The following is an 18,736-nucleotide window of genomic DNA, read 5'->3' as shown; positions in this document are numbered from 1 at the left end:
ATCTCAGGGCCGGGCCCACAGTAGGTGCTCACAAAGTACATGTCCACACAGCAGCCCGGGTCCTAACACACAGTAGGTGCTCACACAGCAGCCCAAGTCTGGACACACAGCGGTACCCACCAGCATCTCAGAGCCAGGCACACAGCAGATGCTCACACAGAGATCCAGGTCCTGACACACAGTGCGTGCCCACAGCCTGACACACAGCAGGTGCTCCCAGAAACTCAAGGCTTGACAGGAGGTGTCCACACAGCAGCCCAATCCCCAGCATACGACAGACAGTAGGTGCTTCATAAGGAATGGGACACGGAAGCTGCCCCAGAACAGACACAGCTGAATAAGGGGCCAGGAGGTGGGGCGGGCCGAGGAGCTGGGGAGGGGGCTGCAGGCTCTCAGCATCCCAGTGTCACAGCCTGGGCACCTGACCCCATGGAGGGCAGTGGTTAGACCTAGCCTAGAGCCCAGGATGAGCCCTCGGACAGCAGGGCAGCGGGGGGAGGCGGGGCCCCTGGGGGAGGGCACTCACTATTCCAGCCGCCTTGGCCAGGTCCGGGTTGTTGGGCGCAAAGCTCCCGCTGTGGCTGGTGGACACGGTGTTGGGCTTCTTGTTGCTCAGCCCCATGGCATCCATGGACTGGCTGCGGCTCCGGATGACCCGCTGCGAAGGTGGCGGTAGGGGTTTCCTAAGGCCCCACCCCCTCAGGGAAACCCAGGAGCCACTGACGCCAATCTCGGTGACCCCAGGAAGTTCCTTCCCATGAGACCACACGAGAGTCAGGTCCACATGTGCCAAGGGTAGTGTGGGCCTTGACTCTGCCACCAACTTCCTGGGTCACCTTGGGCAAGCCACCCCACGCCTCTGAGCCTCTGAGCCTCATGGCCGGTCGTGCAGTTGTTGTAAAGCCCGCAGAGGACGCTGGGTCATGAGCAAAAGCGTGCACAGAGAGACCTCCAGAAACCCCAGTTCCCTCCTTTTAGCGTCTCTCAGGGCTTGTTTCTTCCTTGCTTTTCTTCCCTCCCTCCCTCCCTCCGTGCCTCACTTTTGTCAGTCAGTCTGCACTGAACGCTCACTTCAGGGCCGGGTGCTTTACATTTGCTCTCACTCAATCCGCCCCAGGAAGCAGGCACTGCCACCAAGCCCATTTTACACGTGATGAAACTGAAGCAGAGGTGGGGCTGGAACCCAGATGCCAAACCCAAACCCTTGACCGTGGGCTCCGCTGCCTCGAAGAAGGTCTGTAACTTAAGCCCGGTCCACCATCCAGCACTCACCAGATGTGGGATCACTGGAGGCCCCCTCAGAGAAGACACCCCAGGTCCGTGTTCCTCCCACCCACTCCCTGTCTCCAGTGAGCAGAGGCAGGGCTCTCTTCAAGCCTCTTTCTCAAAGACGTTCTGTTCGCCTCAGCCCAAGGCAGGCCTGGGCAGCTGGGCTAAGCCTCTTACGCAAACCCACACCTCCAACTTTGTGGCCTGCCCTGGGGTAAATGTGAGGCCCCAATAGCCTGCTGGGCACCTGGAGGATGGGCAGTCCTCCTCCTGTGGGTGGAGGACACAGTGGCAAAGAGGCCACCGCCTGGGGACCTGCAGCCTGGGGGAGTCCAGGCCCTGTGGGGGGAAGAGGAACTCTCTCCTCCTCTGTCTCTCACTTTGGATGGTAGTTGCTGAGGTAGATGGGCAGGGCTTTGCATTTTGCTTCTTAACTTAGATTACACTGATCTAACTGCTTCACAAATAATTCTCAACAGTTGTATGAGCTAAGTTGCCATTACCCTAAACAACAGATTAGAAAACCTGAGGCTCAGAGAATGCTCAAGCTGGTGGTAAGTGGCAGAGCTGGGATTTGAACCCAGGGTGTCTATGCTCTTAACACTAAGCTAAACTAGAGATAGCCAGGGTGGGTCACACGGCCTAAGGTCATGCAGACCAGGTCCCTCTCCTATAGCCCCTCGTTCACCTCCCTTCCCTGACCTCTGTTTCTTTCTCTCGGTCAGGACAGAGGCTTCCTCCTCTCTTCTCTGCCTGCTGACCTGGGAGCCACCACCCTTGGCACCAGAGGGCTCCAACCTTCAGCACAGCTCCCAGGCAGACTCCGCCCCCAAGCTTAGCCCCGCCTCCAACCAGCAACTCCTCCCCCAGCCAGAGCCCACCTTACAACTCCCAACCGCAGCTCTACCCCAGGCCAAGACCACCCCCCCGCCAAGTCTAAGCCCACTCTAAAGCCCAGGTCCACCCAGAGGCTCACCATCACCCAAACTCTACCCCAGGTGCGTGCCCACCTAGTCCGAGCTCACGCCTATTAACTCCACCCGTGACTCCACCCTGAGCCACGCCCCCACCCGACTCCACCTCCAATGTGAGCTCACCTCTAGCCACACCCCCACACCTTGTAGCTAACGGCATCCCCCTGCTGTAGCCCAACCACGTGCCCAGATTCCAAGAAAACCACACCCGTCCCCCTCCGCACCCAGGTAGACCCCAGCTCTTCACCTTGAAGGACTCGAAGAAGCCGCCGCCCCCGCCGCCGTTCTCCATCTTGTCCTCGTCTCCACCCAGGCCCATCATGGACTGGCTGTGGATGTGCAGTTCCTCATAGAGCGTCTCCAGGAGGGCGGCCCGTGTCCGCTCCTGAGGGCCAGGCCGGGGCCGTTAGGAGAGACCCCAGGGATCAGCCCTTCTTCCCACATTTGCAATCGTGGCCACCTTCTCTGAGTGGGAAGTGGGCCTGGGCTCCAGAAGCCTAGACGGCTTCCCTCAGGCCCCTCCGCAGCACAGGCAGCCCCCAGGGCTCGACGTGGCCCCTCAAAGATCTGACTTCATGTCCCCACGCCCCTCCTCCACTGCGTCCTCTGTGGCAGCCCGCCTACCTCCAAGGCCCTCCTGAGCATTCCTTATGAACCCTTACTTCCTCTCCCCTGACCCTGACGCTGCTCATCTGTAAATCTGTCCTCCCCCAGGCAGCCTTCCCTAAGGCCAAGGTCTGAACACAGCTCTTCTCTCCCCAGGGGCTGAAATTCTAAGGGGTGGGGGGATTCAACCCCAAGAACCCATACTCACCTCTAGTTTGGCAAACTTCTCTGCCTTGTAGCAAGCGTATTCAGCATTGATCAGTTTTGTCAGCAAAAATTCCTGGAACTCAGGCCCCTGGGAGCCCCCAGCGTGGAGAAGAGAAAGGGGGGTCAGGCGAACACAGAGGCAAGGGGCTGGGGCTCCTGAGCCACGCTCTGCTGGGGCCTCGGGCTGCCCTCTTCACTCCCAGAAGGGCATCTCCTTGGGCTCAGCTCGCCAGCCCAGGCACCTGTGAGCCCTATGCCCTTCATGGCTGCCCACCTCTCGGGAGAGCTGGGTTGGGGTCTCCCACTGCCTCAGTCTGGGGGATTGGGGGGTGCCGAAGCCAAGGCTCAAAGTGAGGGCTCCTGAGAGGTGAGAGAGATGTGTGCCCCTCTCCCCGAACATTTTAGAAGAAGGTTGAAATTGTCAAGAAGACAACAGAAGTGAGGAAAGGCCACAGAGTCTGCTATACCAAATGTAAAACAATGATATAGTCTGTTCTGGGACGTTGTAAAATAAAGTCACAGTTTTTATCAAGATGAACAGAAAAGCCAGGCCCCAGCTGCTCAGTTAGGGGAGCCCGGCTGCCCTGGCACACAGTGGGGCTTCAGGACCTCGTACAGCAGAATGTGCACCCTCTCAGCCCCCACCCATTTAGTCCTGCTCTGCCCATGATGGGGGGGGTGCTGGGGGCTGCCCCTCACCTTCCTGAACACAGCAGGGTCCGGGAGGGGTGGCCCGAAGAAGGGCACATCGTCTCTCGCAGTGACGGAGACCTGGAAGGGAGGGCAGCTGTCCCCATGGAGTCCCCACACCAGCCAGAAACCACTGATTCACCTCCCTATCCTGCCCCGTGCTGGGCACAGGGCTGCCCCTTGGCGGGGGAGGTTCAGTGACTGCCGATTGGATGGGTGAACCCCAGGATTTCAGCTCCTCCATCCTTGGTCCTGAATTTGAGTGGTGGGAAGGGTTGGAGGGTCTCAGGAGTCATGAGGATGGAGAGGGAGGAGGAGGCTAAGGGGCGGAGGAGGGTAACCAGCCTCTCTGAGGGGAGGGATTTCAGGGGGCAGAGAGGGCGGGATGGGACTCCTCCATCATCAGAGCAAGAGGGGGGCTCAGAGCCCTCCGGACAGTCCCCCTACTTACAGTTAGGAAAACTGAGGCTCAGAGAGGCCTCACAGTGAGTGAGGGTGGGGCTGGGATGGTGGCTGATGCCCTTGGGAAGCTCCGAGATCACCCACCTTGTACAGGGGGCCATCGGGGCCCCCACTCTCAGCCTGCACCACCACATAGGCATGCAGAAAGTTGGATGCAATCATGTCTGGCACAAAGGGCGTGTTCTCGTCCTGGAAGACCACAGCCACGATGTCGTTCCCGATGTGCCGCTTCCGCTGCAACTGAGCACAGGGCCACAGCCTTCACCACCTGGCCGGGGGCTCGTGGAGTGTGGGGAGGGTGCCCGCAGAGGTGCGGGGGGCTTGGGGTAGGCAGAGGGCATGTCTAAGGAGTTGCTTCCTCCAAAAAAATGTGGTGAGAAACTTGTCTTAAAATTATTCTCGTTTTCTTGGAATCCTGTGACAGATGAGAAAACTAAGGCCAAGACAGAAGTGACTTGCAAGGCCCTACAGTGAATTAGGGGACTTGAACCCGGGGCTCTTGGTCCCCAGGCCCTACCTCTCACCCTCCTCCTGTCTAAATACCCCAAACATGGGCCCCTCTTGAACAAATAAGTTCCACTCAATATATCTTTGCTGTTAAAATGAACAGAGAATCTATTAAAAGAAAATTAAAAGACATTAAAAATAAGGAATAAGCATTTCCATTTTTCTCACATGACCCCTGTATCCCCCTGTACCCCTGGAGTGGGGGCGTGGGGAAATAAGGAGGACAGCCCTGCAGGAAGCTTAGGACAAGGTGACAAATTTCCAAGTTCAGCTCCAGGAACATGCCTTGCACTTCCTCATCACCAGGCCTTTGCAGAAGATGGAAGCCATTCTTTCCCCCAGAATGCTCCTCCTCCCTCTCCTACCTCCTTTGCCACCTAAAAGTCACTTTATCTTGAAAGCTTTGCCTGACTCCCACCTCTGCCCAGTCTAAGTGCCCCCATGTGACCTGACAATACCCTTCATTTCCTGTAAAAATACTCGCATTTACTGAGCTCCTGCTATGTACCAGTTACTGTTCTAGCCACTCTGGGTGCATACCCTCGTTTATGCTCACCTATAAGGTAGGTGCATTATCCCCATTTCACAGATGTGGAAACTGAGGCTTTCACAACATCGTAGTAGCTTGTCACCCTGCCCCAACTAGAGGCCACAAGTTGGGGGACTAGATCATTTCCATCTCTCTATCCCAGGGCCCACTGAGTCTGGTGTGGTGGACACTGAATGGGTAGGTAAATGGGGGACAGGAGGACAGGTGGGAAGCAGGTGGGTCGGTGCCCAGGCTACCTGCTGGGCGTCCCCTTCTGTGTAGGGCAGCTTGGTGGACACGTGAAACATGATCTCCTTGTTGCGGAAGTTGCAGTACACAGACTCGGTTCCCGTCTGCCCGTGGGTCACGTCCAGGCCTCCTCGGAACCTGCCCCAGGCCCCCCAGGCCACGGCTCAGTCTCCAGCCCCAGCCAGGCCTCCACGGGGCCAGGATGGGGGCTCCCTCCCTGCCCAAGGGCATGGGTCGGATTATCCTCTGCTTGTCCCACCCCAATGCTCACCCCTTAAAGTCCTGCAGTTTGACCTTCTGGCCAAGGAATTCGAGGAACTCCACGAAGGCGGGGCTCTCCTCGTTGGTGCTGAAGAGTTCTTCCTCGGAGGTCTAGGGATGCACAGAGGGCAGAGGTCATCGAGCTGGGCCTCCTACCCCCACTCACACCCAGGAAGGCTGGAAAGGGGACCTCTGGCAGCCCCTGAGCTCCTGGGAAACTGAGTCCCTCGGCAGGTGCTCTCCCTGGCAAAGGTCTGAGGTCCCAGGTACGTGGCCAGATGTGTGGGGGGCAGGGAGGAGGAGGTGAGCACACCTGCCCAAGCTTCTGATAAATGACTCCGAACTTGAAGTTATTGCTGATGACATGCTCGTCGAAGGTGACAATGAGGCGGGATGCCTGCGGGGACAGGACGATGGGTGAAACACGCTGCTTTTTCAAGTTGCCGTTTATTGCTCTATGTGCCAAGCGCTGTGCCAGGCACTCCACATGCATCCACTCATTTCCTCCTCAGAACAAACCCGTGAGGGAGGCACTCCCGCGGACTGCATCTCACGGATGAAGACGCCGACATTCCGAGACCTTAAGGAACTGACTTGCTGAGGTCAACAGCTGGCAAATGGCAGAGCTGGGACTTGAACTCAGGTCTGTTGGATTCCAAAGGCTAAGCGCACTGCTCCTGAGTTCTGCCCATAAGCTCCCGCCCCTACTCTGCTCTAACACCCAACCTGTTCCCCGGCTCTTCTGTAAAGCCACCTCATCGTTCTAGAACAGGCCGAGTCCCCCCAGTGTGCTGTGGAGCCTTGAGCAAGTTCCCCTCCTCACCTTGGGCTTTCGGTAACTGAGAAGCAGGGCCTGATTTCTGAGCCCCTTCCTTCAGGGGACCTTTCCTGGACCACCCGCCCTTCAGCGACCTCACCTCACTCTGGAATTCAGTCAGAGCCACAGGCTATCCGTGTCTTTCAGGGCCCACCTCTTTCCAGAAACCCCCTGGCTCAATGAAGACAGAAGTCCCTCCCCTTTATCCCACATTGTCACAGTGCCTCAAACCCAGCACCCAGCACCAGAGCTGGAAGTGCAGCTGCCGTCTGTGGGGCGGCACCTACGGAGGTGCCTGTGTTATTCTCTCTCCCCAGGTCCCCTCTGGGGTCAGAAGGCAAGACCAGTGGAGCCCTGGCTCAGGAGCACAGATTACCCTTAGGAGGGTCCCCAGATGGCACTGAGAGTTTCCAGAGGTAAGGAAGGCTCGCCTCCAAGGAGGACAGCACTAGGTTCAAATGCAGGCTTCCTTATCTGCTGTGCATCCTTGGGTAAGGCACCAACCCTTTCTGGGCCTCTGGTTCCTCTTCCACAAACTGGGGACTTTGCAGGGTTATTGTGAGGTTTAAATGAGAGAACTTAGGAAAAATGCCCTGCACACAGCAGGTGCCCAATAAATGCTTGGCCCCCTAGTTATCCACCCACTCCCAGTGAGCAGGGCCCAGATCCAGCCATACCTTGGGGTAGAGCACAGGATAGAATCGATCCACATTCACGTCTTCACACACCAGCTGCGGAAGCAGATAAGGGAGGGTCTGAGGGTGGGGCCTCTGGGCCTCCCTGGCCAAGGTCTGGGGGGAGGACAGTGGAGGACAAAGAGGGGACAACCAAGGCTGAAGGAGGCCCACTGTCACTCAGAATGGGGTACAGAGAACTGGAGCCCCTGTCTCCAAAAGGTGCTCTAAAGAGTGCCCAAAGCACACAGCCAGCACGTGGGTGGGCATCACGGGAACACGTGAGCAGCAGGACCCTGGAGACAGGCCACAGCAGGCAGGCCAGGATCTGGGGCTAAAGATGAGGGTGTGCAAAGGCGAGGCTGCAGCCCAGCTCTGTGCCCACCTGAGATATCCACGGGGGGCTCAGCATGAAGGATCAGAGGCCTCACCTTTGCCATCTGGACCACGTTGGGGAACTCAGTGAGGCAGGAGATGGGGATGACGTCATGGTACGTCCGGCACTTGGCCCTGGGAGGAGAAGACCCATGCTGAGGGGTGAGGCAGCGCGAAAGGGAGATGGGAGCCCCTCCACACCAAGTAGGACCAGAGAGGGCAGACCCCAGGGAGGTCCAGAGGTGATGAGGCGGTCAGGCCTGGCTTGGGCACTAACTTGCAGGGCAACCTCAGGCAAATCCCTGGCCCTCTCTGGGTAAAATAAGATGGGCTCTCAGGTTCTGAAAGTCACAGGTCCCCTCACCCCACCCTCACCTGAGCAGCAGACGCAGGTGTTCCTGGTCCCCGATGACATCATACTTGAGTGAGAAGACAAGGTGGCCCAGGGCGGTGTCCAGTGAGTAGTAATTAAAATGCTCCTGTGGTGGGAGGCAGGGGCCAGGGGAGAGGGTGAGGCTGAGCCTGAGGCTTCCAGAAACCAGACGAGAAAGCCAACTCACCCCCGGATGGGGGTCCTTCACCAAGCAGCAGGTGTCCGGGCTAACAGCACTGTCTGCCTCAGAGAGACCTGCATTCAAATCCCAGCTCTGCCACTTGCCAGCTGGGTAACCTGAGAAGGTCACCTCACCTTTCTGTGCCTCAGTTTCCTAGTCTATCAAATGGCAGTGAGGTCCACTACCTTGTGGGAGGGTGGCAGGCACTGAAAGAGATAGTGCCCGGCGCAGAGTAGGTGTTCTCTGAACGTCTGTAGTAACCTTGGCTCTCTGGGTCTTCAGCAAAGTCAGGACCACATCTGTACCTGCATGGCTGTCTCCCAGCCCCCGCCCCTCTCAGAGCTGGGCACACAGGAGCTGCTCAATAAAAATATGTCAACTGACTGATTGTTTAACTGATTGCTCTGCGGCCCCTGAAGCCAGGGCCCATGAGAATCAGGAAATGAAACATCTCATGAACACACTGGCCGGCTGACCGAGCCGGTTCCTGCCCTCCTGCCTCACCTGGGGAAGACACAGGGTGGGGAAGAAATGCTCCCGAGGGCCCAGGGGAACTGCAGCAGGGATGGCGCCCCCAGAGAGGAGCTGGCAGTCTGGTACCTCCAGGTGGGAAGCCCCAGAGCCAAGAGCCGGAAGTGCCGGAAGATTTCACCCCGCCTGGCCCTGGGCTCCCCTGCCAGCCCGGCTCCTCAGCCACACCCACCCCAGGAGTCATCGTAGAAGGAAGCCCTGTTTAAATACAAACAGCTGTGCTCAAAGGATGGGAGGAAAAAGATGTAGGGGCCGGGGGACGTGCGCCACAAATCCACAGCTCAGGGGCAGTCCGCGGGGACCTGGGGCAGAGTGACGGAAACCCCCAAAGGCTTGGCACTATCTGTGCAGAGGGAGTGGCAGGCACTTGGCAAGGAGGTCTGCACCGAAGTCCTCGGGGTGCGGAGTTTCCCCGGACCCCCCTGGCTGGGCCCAGAGAAGCCCAAGGAGAGTGGGCTCAGGGTCCCAGTGGGTCAATGCCAAAGTCACCCTAACTTCCTCCCTCTGCCAGAACACGGCCCACTGCTTCCCCAGCACCCCACCTGGAGCCGGGAACGGCCCGGCCTCTCTGCCAGCCCCTGGGGCCCCTCCTCTCTGTGCTGCCAGCCTGACCCTGGCCATCATGCCTCCTCTAAGACCCCCCAACCTGTGCCTCTTCCAATCCTCCAGTGCCCAAGGCACCACCTTCATTCTATCACTCACCACTTCTTCAGCAAACTTTTCTGTGCACCAACTATAGGCTAGGCCCACATAGTCCCCCAGGCCCCACCACCTGCCAGACCCAATTAAGAGCCTCTGGACAGTGGGTTCCGGGGATGCAGTTCTCTCTCCACCCACAGGTGGAATCCCCTGCCCTGTTCTGAGTTTGTCCCCAGGCAATGGCTCCTGCATCTGGGCCTGCTGGTTTAGTCTCAGTCAACCTGTCCGCCCACCTTAGCACCAATACCCACCAGCATCAGGCTAATGCCCTGGGCCCAGACTGAGCCCACACAGCTTCCCAACACCCCAAGGAGTCACCCCTCCTCCCAGCACCCACGAGTGCACGCACACACACTAGAAACGTGACCCCTCCCTTACTGTGTCTTAATGGAAGGTCAGCCAGAGCTATGTCCAGTTCCTAGCTCAGTAACTGTGTGAACTTAACCAAGTCGTTTTATCTCTCTGAGCCTCAGTTTCCTTTTCTGTAAAAATTAGGACGATCCTGATCTCACAGAGTAATTATGAAGATGTAATAATAACAGCTAACGTTTACTGAGCACTTACTATGTGCCAAACATGGTTCTCAATGCTTTTATCATCCTCATTTCTACAGACGAGGAAACAGGCTCAGGAAGGTTAACTAACTTGCCCGAGGTCACACCATCAATAAACAGAAGAGTCAATAGGCGTCCCCAGGCCACGAGACTCCAGAGCCCACGCTACATGCCACCACCTCGTTTGTAAACTGACACAGAGACTGCACTCGGCATGGAACGTGGCACCTACAAGGTCCCAGCGTGTGACCTCCCCTCCAGCTCCCACAGCCTCGCCCAATAGCTCCTGCCTGGAACGCCGTTGTCATTGGGTGACACGAGGACAGGTCGTACTGGGCAGGCTCCCGGCTCTGGGGCAGGTGGTGGGGCAGGGGTTGTACCAATCCAGGTCACACCATGGAATTACTGTCTTCCCACCTCAAGCTGCGTGAGGGCAGGGCCTGGGGCTGTTTTGTTTGCTGCTGTATACCTGGTGCCCAGAACAGGACCAGGCACACAGCTGGTGCTCATTATTTGTTCACCCTGACTGAGCCCTTTGGGCCGGACACTTTGGGCCGGACACCATTCTAAATGCCTCACAAACATTGTCGCATTAGAGGCATGAGGTGGGTATCATCACCATCTCCGTTTTTACAGATGAAGAACCAGAGGCAGGGGCTTCCCTGGTGGCGCAGTAGTTAAGAATCTGCGTGCCAATGCAGGGGACATGGGTTCGAGCCCTGGTCCGGGAAGATCCCACATGCCACAGAGCAACTAAGCCCGTGTGCCACAACTACTGAGCCTGAGCTCTAGAGCTCACGAGCCACAACTACTGAGCCCACGTGCCACAACTACTGAAGTCCAGGCACCTAGAGCCCATGCTCCACAAGAGAAGCCACCGCAATGAGAAGCCCGTGCATCGCAACGAAGAGCAGCCTCCGCTTGCTGCAACTAGAGAAAGCCCACACGCAGCGACGAAGACCCAACGCAGCCAAAAGTAAATAAAATAAATAAATGTATTAAAAACAAAAAAAAAGTCTCCCCATCTTAAAAAAAAGAAAGAAAGAAAGAAACAGAGGCACAGAGAGGGTAAGTGACTTGCCTGATGTCTCATGTAGTGACAGAGCCAGGATTCAAGCCCTGGTAGAGTCTCTGTTAACCACTATGCCGTAACACTGCCTTTTGCAATAAATGTTTGTTGACTGAATGAGTGAATCCACTACGCATGCTCCCTGGACTCTGCGACAGACAGCCAGCCCAGCCCACGGTTCCGCTCCCTCCCAGGCCCAGCGTCCCCCAGGGCTGGGCTGTGATCCACTCCCCAGCCAGCCCAGCCCCCCAACACCAGCGGGCCACACACCTTGCCAAGAAAGTGCTTGCGGTAGATGCGGGCGGTGGGGTTGCATTCCAGCTTCACCTTGGCCGTGGGTGACTGCAGCGGCTCTGTCTCCGGGATGCTGGTGATTTCGTGATTGGTGCCTTCAATCCAGTAGCCCCCAAACTGGGGCAGCAGGATGAGGGGGAAGGGCCCTTCTCGCCCCAGGACCTGAAGGAGGACACAGCTGAGAGCCACCCACACTGCACGCCACTGGGGGCCCCAAGACACCCCCCCATTTCAGACCTGGAGCCACTTCTGCCATGGCTAAGGAGTACTAGGGGACAGCCCAGAGCCTATGTGGGTCCCAGGGATCAAATCCACCTCCTTCAAGGCACTTGCTCCAGCCCTTCTCCTCCCACTGCAGGCACAGACCCAGATGCACAGAGCCCCATGTCCCAGTCTCAAAGGATGGGAGTGTGGGGACAGGTAAAGCTGAGAGCATGACGTTGGCCGAGAGGCTGGCATATTTGGCTCAGAGGCCTAAGGGTTCACATGGGCTCTGAAGTCTTGGGCTTGTAAACTGAGTCTCCAACACCCCGAGCAAGGCCTGTGGTCAGGCTCTTGACAAGGAGGAGGACCCAGCTGTCCAGACTCCCCGAGGGAGTGCCTGCTGGGCTTGGGATGGAGATGGGCTCAGTGGGATCCGGTCGGTTACCTCGTGGACGCTCGGGTAAGGAATGTAGTCCTCCTCCGTCTGCAAAACACAAGCAGGGCAGAGGCCCAGCTGGGGTGGGGTCCTTACCCTTTACTTCCAGCCTCCCCAGAACACCTGCTGTTCAGGCAGCACCCCCGGGCTGGGGCTGCGGATGGGGCTGCTTCCTCATCTCCCCATCCCATGTGGGCTGACCCCACGAGGCAGGGACTGAGGCAGGCTTAGCTCACTGAGTGCTGGCAGCCTCTTCTGGGTCTCCTGCCTGGGGAAAAGGAGGCTCACTGCATCCCCAGAAGAAACCTCTGGACCAGCGGTTCTCAGTGCATCAGAATGGCCCGGAGGGCTCATTAAACTGATTGCTTTGCCCCACCCTCGGAGTTTCTTGTGCAGTGCGTCTGGGTGGAGCCCAAGAATTTAGATGCCAACGAGCTCCCAGGTGATGCCGATGCTTCTGGCCTGAGGACCACACTTTGAGAAGCCCTGTTCCAGACAAAGCATCAGCCTTGTGCCCATGAGCCCCACTTTAACCCTCATCCCTGTAGCCCTGGGTCCACTCCCCTAAGCCCAGCCACTGATATTCTGGGATGATTGGGGTCCCAAATCACCAACCATGGTACCGTACACCTACCTGGAGGGGCTCTGCAGCTCCCACCCCAAGAAAATCCTGAGTCTAAAGAGACTCCTCACGCCTCCTTTGGTCCCCAGCTTCCTGTTAGTCTCTTCATGAAGGCTGGGGGGTAACGAGGCTACCCCTCCCCATCTCTCCGTCTCTCCCCCTCCCCCTCAGCCGTCCCAGGCAGGAGCTACACGGAGAGGGGGAGCGTAAGCCTCCTGGGTCCTGGGTACGAGTCTTTCTGCCACTGCTGATCACAAGTGGCTTCAAGGAAAACCTTTTACGGCAGGCTATCGTGAGGGATGGGGCTTCGATTTTGCGATGGGGAAGCCTGGAGAGGCAGGGTGAGTTTACGGTGGTGCAGATGGGGTGAGGAGGAGCTGGAATGAAGGCCTACAGGCAGGGAGGGGTTCTCCACACCTTAGCCTCCTCGAGGGGAGGGGCTGGGTATACCCTGCTTCCCCCTTGGCCCCAGCACCAGCCCGCAGTAAGGCTACTTCGCGAAAGGGGGGGCGCAGATTCTCCTGGGCTGGCTGCTCGGCTGGGGCAGCACTTCCCCCACCCCTAGAGAGGGAGTCTGCCTCCCCCTTCCCGTCCCCTCCCATCCCCAAGCCCTTTGGAGAGCACTGCTCAGGAAGCCAAAGGCCCCCAGAAGGGTGGAGTGGTTCCAGATTCAGACCTACTTTGAGGGGTGGTGGGAAGGAGCATCGCTGTTCATCCATCCTGCTTCCCTGCAAAGAGAAGGCAGCACATCCCGTCACCCCTTCCCCTGCTGCTGGAAGCAGCACCCCTTCCAGGTAGATGGTGCTGTGGAGGTGCTCCCAGGGCAGGGCGCTGGCTGCCTGGTTACTCAGGCCTCTGCAGGGCTGGCCCTCCTGGAGGGAACGGGGGCTGCGGGAGGCTGGCAGCAGCAGGGAGGGCTCAGGGCTCTGGTCACTGCTGGGAGTGGGGGCAGGGCCAGCGTGCACGCTTGTGTGTGAGCTGGGGAGGGAGGCCGCTGCGTCTACACAGATACGTCTTGTTGAGAGCAAGAGGGAGAGAGAGAGAGAAAGGAAGAGGGAGAGGGGGAGAGAGAGGGGGAGAGAGAGGAGGGGGAGAGGTGGAGATGGAAAGACTAAGAGAGGCAGGGAAACAGGAAGATGGCAGGAGACGGGGGTTTGGAGGGTGACCCGATATCAGGAAAGCTCCTGAGGTTGGTTCAAGTCCCCCGGCCGCCTCCCAACACATACCCAAGCGAAAAACACAGACGAGGGCCTGGAAGACCAGGGCTGGGGAGTGGAGGATGGCCAGGGGTCAGGCAGAGGGGGCGGGGGCTGCCCGGTTCCTTAACACCTCTCCGGACCTGCAGCCCAGCCTCTGGTTGCCCTGTGCCCTGGCATCTGTCCCTCCCCCCATTCCACACAGGGTCCTGCAGAGCCTGTGATGCCTCTTGGGAGATGGGGGATGGTATGTGTATGCGGGGTGGGTTGAGGCACTGACCCCAGCAACCTACACAGGGATGGGAGCTGGAGAGACGCAAGTGGGGCCTGCGCCCTGGGTCAGTCAGGCAGTTGGGCACTATCAGTCCCCATCCCCAGACAAAGGGCTCTGGACAGCACACTGCCAACATCTCCTCCTGGCACGGTCTGCGAGAGCTCCCGGCCCGTCCTCAGAGAGATGTAGGGCTGCAGACACAGCAGGGCCCCCCGCCCCCAGTCCAGCCCCCTCTGTGGCTCCCCAGAACGGGCTCCAGAGCCCACCTCACCTGCATCTTTTCAATCATCTCAAACAGATCTGTGTTCTGCAACAGAGATGGAGAGAGCAGGTCAGCACCGGGGTAGCCCAGCTGATCCTGCAAGTCTCCGAGGAGTCTCCACCTGCCCCAGCCCTCCTGGTGCCCCAACTCTGACCAAACACCGTGGACCTGTCCAAGCAGCAAGAGGGAGTGGAAGGAACCAAATACCGTGGACCTGTCCAAGCAGCAAGAGGGAGTGGAAGGGACATCATAGGATGGGGCTCTGTGCCACTGACTGGCAGAGTTTGACCAACTGCCCGGAGAAGTCTGCCCAGAGTCCAGCACCCTCCCCAGGCAGCCCACCCCACTCAGTCCCCTTCCCCAAAGGAGGAGGCTGCTGCCTCAGACAAAGAAGGTCTTGACCTTTGGGGAGAGACACACCTCCCCCATGTCACTGCAAGACTGGCAGTGCCCGGATTGGCCCACGGACCCCTCAGAAGAGCCCCAGGTCCCAACTCCAGAGACGAGCCCAGCTGGGATCCTCAGGAGAGTCTGTGGTTCCACTCACCTCTGGAAGGAGGGCCCCATCCTCCCCCCCAAGCAGTGTGGGCTGGGCGTCTGTTGGGGGAGAGAATGCTGGGATGTCCCATTGGCCCAATACCTGTGTCTGAGTCCACACATTCCCCCTCCTCCCTCCTCCCTCCTCACACTCCAGCCAGCCTCTCCTGAGGCTAGCCCGGGCACACACAGGGTTAATCCGGGCATCTGCCAGCTGTGCTTGGCAGCTTCAGCCTCTCCAGCGCCAACTCCCTACGAGCCTTCCTGGAAGGCGGCATCCTTGCCGGCTGGCGGAGCTGGGGGCTGGGCCTGGGAAGCCCCCAGAGTCTCTAGGAGAGCGCCCCTCCCCCAGCACCTCCAAGTCCTCAGTTCAGTCGGCTCCTGCTGTCCAGTGGGGGCACTGCCTGAGCTCACAGACACATGTGCTATGGGGTTGTACACCAGGAAACACACACTCCCTCCCTCTCTCTTTCTCTCTTGCTCAAACACACACAGGCCTGCACACCAATATTTAAACACAGTCTCACTGTACCAAAGAAAGCAAACACACAGAAACCCACACGCACAAACCCACCGGGTCTGTGCACATCAATTCTTACAGCTACACGCTAACATACAAATACACGTGTCAGTGTCCTGCGTTACACAACAGCACATTCCCTCACACACTTACAGGTCTATGTCGCGTAAGAGCCGCACACACAAATGCAAACCCACCCCTATGCAGATCTGCGCAGCTGCACCAGTAATTGCACACGAAGCTACACGAACGCCACCAAACTACTCTCACATCCACGTGCCGAGAGACAGAATAACATGCACTCGCAGACACAGGCAGGTGTGTTCATGGAAACTGAGCCACAGAGCCCCACTGCCATGCACAAGTTCACCCTTCCCCATCAGTCACACTCCCTGTATAACAGACGTGACAGACTTGATCCCATAACATTAAATGAGTTTTGAGAAAAAGAAAAAGCATGCAGCAACTATGGAAGTGGTTAATCGCCAAGGATGAGGGGCGTTGGCCTGAACCACACACACACACACACACACACGCTACACGGAGCTGTCTGTTAAAGATCACAAGACACAGACACCCCATGTGCACACTGTGAGGCCTGTCCACAGAGGCAAAACCCACCCTGTAAAATGCACGACAGGAGTCCACAGGAGATGGTGACCCATGGCCCCTGTGGCCACACCCAACACTTCTGAGCTTGGAAGACAATTCCACAGGCAATTAGAGCAGAGACCATAGACACACATCTGCAGTCCAGGTAGACAAACACGCCTGTCAGCCAACACCTTGCACAGCAGCAACATCAGCATCCATGCCTGGGTGAGCCACATAACCTCAGCCCAGCACAGTCCCAGCACCAGTGACACAGGTGCACTGATGTCCCCCAGAATACCCCACTCAGGGTAACATGGCCTTACATGGCCAGAAACAACGCACTGGGAGTCATAGCCACATAAACACTGACACATGGTACTGTCACCCAGAGCGCACACACAGCAACAAGTGATACCCACAGATACAGCCTCACTAGTGCATCAGACGCTCTGACACATGGAAGGCTGTGAGTGAAGTGCCCCGGGGCACCAAGCAAAGTTACACTGTGACATTCAGACCCTTCCTAAGGGGGGAAGGGGATGGATGAAGTGGTCCCAAGGCTAGCGCCCACACACACACATCCACACACACGCACACACACATCCACACACACACAGAGTGCCCCCGCAGCCCAGAGCCACAGTGCAACCACGAGCACTCTGTTCCGTAGGCAGCTGCAGAAAGAGCTCAAGGCCTGGGACCCCAGGGCAGGGGTGTGCCCTGTGGCCTCGATGGCCGTGTGTCAGCCCAGAAGCTAACACACCCTCCATGACGGAGCCTCGCACACCCGCCCTGACTGGGGCAGAGCCTGCCGGGCTCCGAAGAAGTTGGGCTGATCCGTCTCCCGCAGACCCCCTCGGCCAGGCCGCCTTCGCCCTGGTCCTCACCTGCCAGCCGGCCCCAGAGGGCAGTGATCCCCTCCGAGGACGGCGCGGGGGCTCCAGGGGCCGCGGCTGCGCCATCCTGAGCTCGGCCCGGCCCCGGCCCCCACCCCGGCAGCGCTTTAGCTGACCCAGCCGGCTCCGGCCCGCGCGAGCCCCGGCCCGGGCCCCGCAGCGCCGAGCTCCGCGCTCCCGGCTTCGGGCTCCCGCGGCGCGCTGCCTGCGCTGGGCTCGCCGGGCTGCCGGGCCCTGAGGGGGCGGGGCGCCAGGTACGGGCAGCGCGGGGACCGGGGCGGGGCTTCGGGGATCCGGGGCGGGGACACAGGAGGCCCCGCCCCGGACACTGCGCCTGCGCGCTCTTGCTAGCGCGTTGGGAGCTGTCGGCGCGGGCCCTTGGGCCCCGAGGCTCTTCAGCGCACCCATAGCGTGCGTCCTCTACCTTCCCAAACTCTGGGTACCACGCCTTAGGGCCTCAGGGATGGGCTTCTTGGGCTGGGCTTTGAAGTCGGGGAGGAAGTGGCGGGGGTTGGGGGCGGTTACCTTGGAGACAGAGGGCTTTTCTTGAGCATCTACTTAATGTTGGACCCTTTGCAAGTCTTAGCCTCGCCCCACAACTCAAGAGGTACGAGTGTCATCCCCATTTTACAGAAGAGAAAACTGATTCCAAGAGATAAAATATCATGCTGAAGATCACACAGCTTGGAAAAGGCAGAACTAGGAATCCAGGGAAAGGCTTGGAGCTCTCTCCCCTCCCACCTCCTCACCTCCACCCCCCTCTAATGCCTGCCAGTGGCTGACCTGTACCCTCCCTTCCCCAGGCCCCATGCCCATACCTGTCCCTAACTGCCCCTGATCCTGGGAGAGGGAGGGAACAGGGCCTGCCAAGGACCCACACATGGAGAAGACTTAAGCATATGTAGGTTCTAGCTCTGGCCTTGCTACAACTTGCTGAGTAGACCTGAGTGAGTCCCTGCCACCTCTGTAGGCCTCAGGTTCCCCATCTGTAAAATATAAGGCCTCTGAAAGCCCTTCCAGCTGATCCTGCACTGTGTCTGCCACTGTACAGTGGGGGGCAGGGCCTCAGCATCCCCTCCCCAGACAGATGCTGGGAAAGCAGCAATTGCTTCCTGAGCTGTGGCCAAGTCAACACCAGCTGCTGCAGACCCTGCGGGGCAGGGCTGCCCAGCAGCTCAGTGCCCAACCTCTCTTCAGCTTCCTGAAGGAGCTGTTGGCAGCTACCCACCACTCTCCATCTCCAGGGCCAAGGCCTCCTGGAAGGAACGCACCGCACCTTCCTTTCCCCTAGACCTGGCCCTGGGTCAAGCTGGAGCCCAGGAAGCCGGTGGGAACTCTGGAGATGTGTATTCCAGACACAGTGTAGCTTTGTTTTTAATAATTAACAGCAGCAAATATTGATTCGCGCAGGCACTTCCAGGCCTGAGCGCTTCCGGGCACCCATCGAAATGCAGCCAGAGAAACATTCATTCCCACACTGGGAGGAGGCAAGAGCTGCTCGCATCACCGGAGACATCTGTGTGCCAGGAGTGGAGGGTGTGCACATGTGTGCATGCAGCTGTGTAGATGTGTGTGACTGAGATCAGATGTGGACATCCTGGGTGTGCATATTTGTGTGTTTGTACATGTGTATCTGTATATACATGCATGCGTACATGTGCGAGTCTCTGAATACATCTGCAGACATGTGAATGCACCCATGTATGTAGGTGTGGGTAGGCTGTGTATGTACATGTGTGCAGATTTCGAAATCCTCAAGCAGAAAAAATCCTGCAGCAGGGCAGGGTAGGAGGGTCTGGACAGCTCAGTGTCTATACAAATGCGGCTTCCCAGTGAGAGGGGGATGTCCCTTCTGGGTGTTCTGTCCTGCCCTG

General features: G+C 58.4%; 1 protein-coding gene across 11 annotated transcripts in view; it reads right to left on the bottom strand.

Moving 5' to 3' along the window:
* The window catches only part of RAP1GAP (RAP1 GTPase activating protein), a 48,994-nt gene that overhangs the window by 8,632 nt on the left and 21,626 nt on the right, over positions 1 to 18,736 (bottom strand). For 6 of the 11 annotated variants that reach the window (XR_003433404.1, XR_003433403.1, XM_027109848.1 and 3 more), the window contains exons 1-16: positions 16,854 to 17,038; positions 14,325 to 14,360; positions 13,264 to 13,311; positions 11,971 to 12,009; positions 11,298 to 11,483; positions 7,996 to 8,099; positions 7,677 to 7,755; positions 7,249 to 7,302; positions 6,068 to 6,151; positions 5,765 to 5,865; positions 5,502 to 5,631; positions 4,293 to 4,448; positions 3,756 to 3,827; positions 3,058 to 3,144; positions 2,491 to 2,628; positions 527 to 658 (exon numbers count right to left, since the gene is read on the bottom strand). Coding sequence is in view for 9 of the 11 variants with exons in the window: in XM_027109848.1 (XP_026965649.1) it covers positions 527 to 658; positions 2,491 to 2,628; positions 3,058 to 3,144; positions 3,756 to 3,827; positions 4,293 to 4,448; positions 5,502 to 5,631; positions 5,765 to 5,865; positions 6,068 to 6,151; positions 7,249 to 7,302; positions 7,677 to 7,755; positions 7,996 to 8,099; positions 11,298 to 11,483; positions 11,971 to 12,009; positions 13,264 to 13,311; positions 14,325 to 14,360; positions 16,854 to 16,928 (1,521 nt within the window). In the remaining 2 variants the exon portion in view is untranslated. Of the gene's footprint in view, positions 1 to 526; positions 659 to 2,490; positions 2,629 to 3,057; positions 3,145 to 3,755; positions 3,828 to 4,292; positions 4,449 to 5,501; positions 5,632 to 5,764; positions 5,866 to 6,067; positions 6,152 to 7,248; positions 7,303 to 7,630; positions 7,756 to 7,995; positions 8,100 to 11,297; positions 11,484 to 11,970; positions 12,010 to 13,263; positions 13,312 to 14,324; positions 14,361 to 14,862; positions 14,913 to 16,853; positions 17,104 to 18,736 lie in introns of those variants that run through there. The other 5 variants (XM_027109853.1, XM_027109857.1, XM_027109852.1 and 2 more) reach the window with 3 other exon arrangements.

The sequence above is a fragment of the Aethalodelphis obliquidens genome, unplaced genomic scaffold (genome assembly GCF_003676395.1).
Source record: "Aethalodelphis obliquidens isolate GAN/ISIS:26980383/991018 unplaced genomic scaffold, ASM367639v1 scaffold9, whole genome shotgun sequence".
NCBI lineage: Eukaryota > Metazoa > Chordata > Mammalia > Artiodactyla > Delphinidae > Aethalodelphis > Aethalodelphis obliquidens.
Note: the sequence above shows the minus strand (reverse complement) of the source record. Positions and strands in the feature narration are given on the sequence as shown.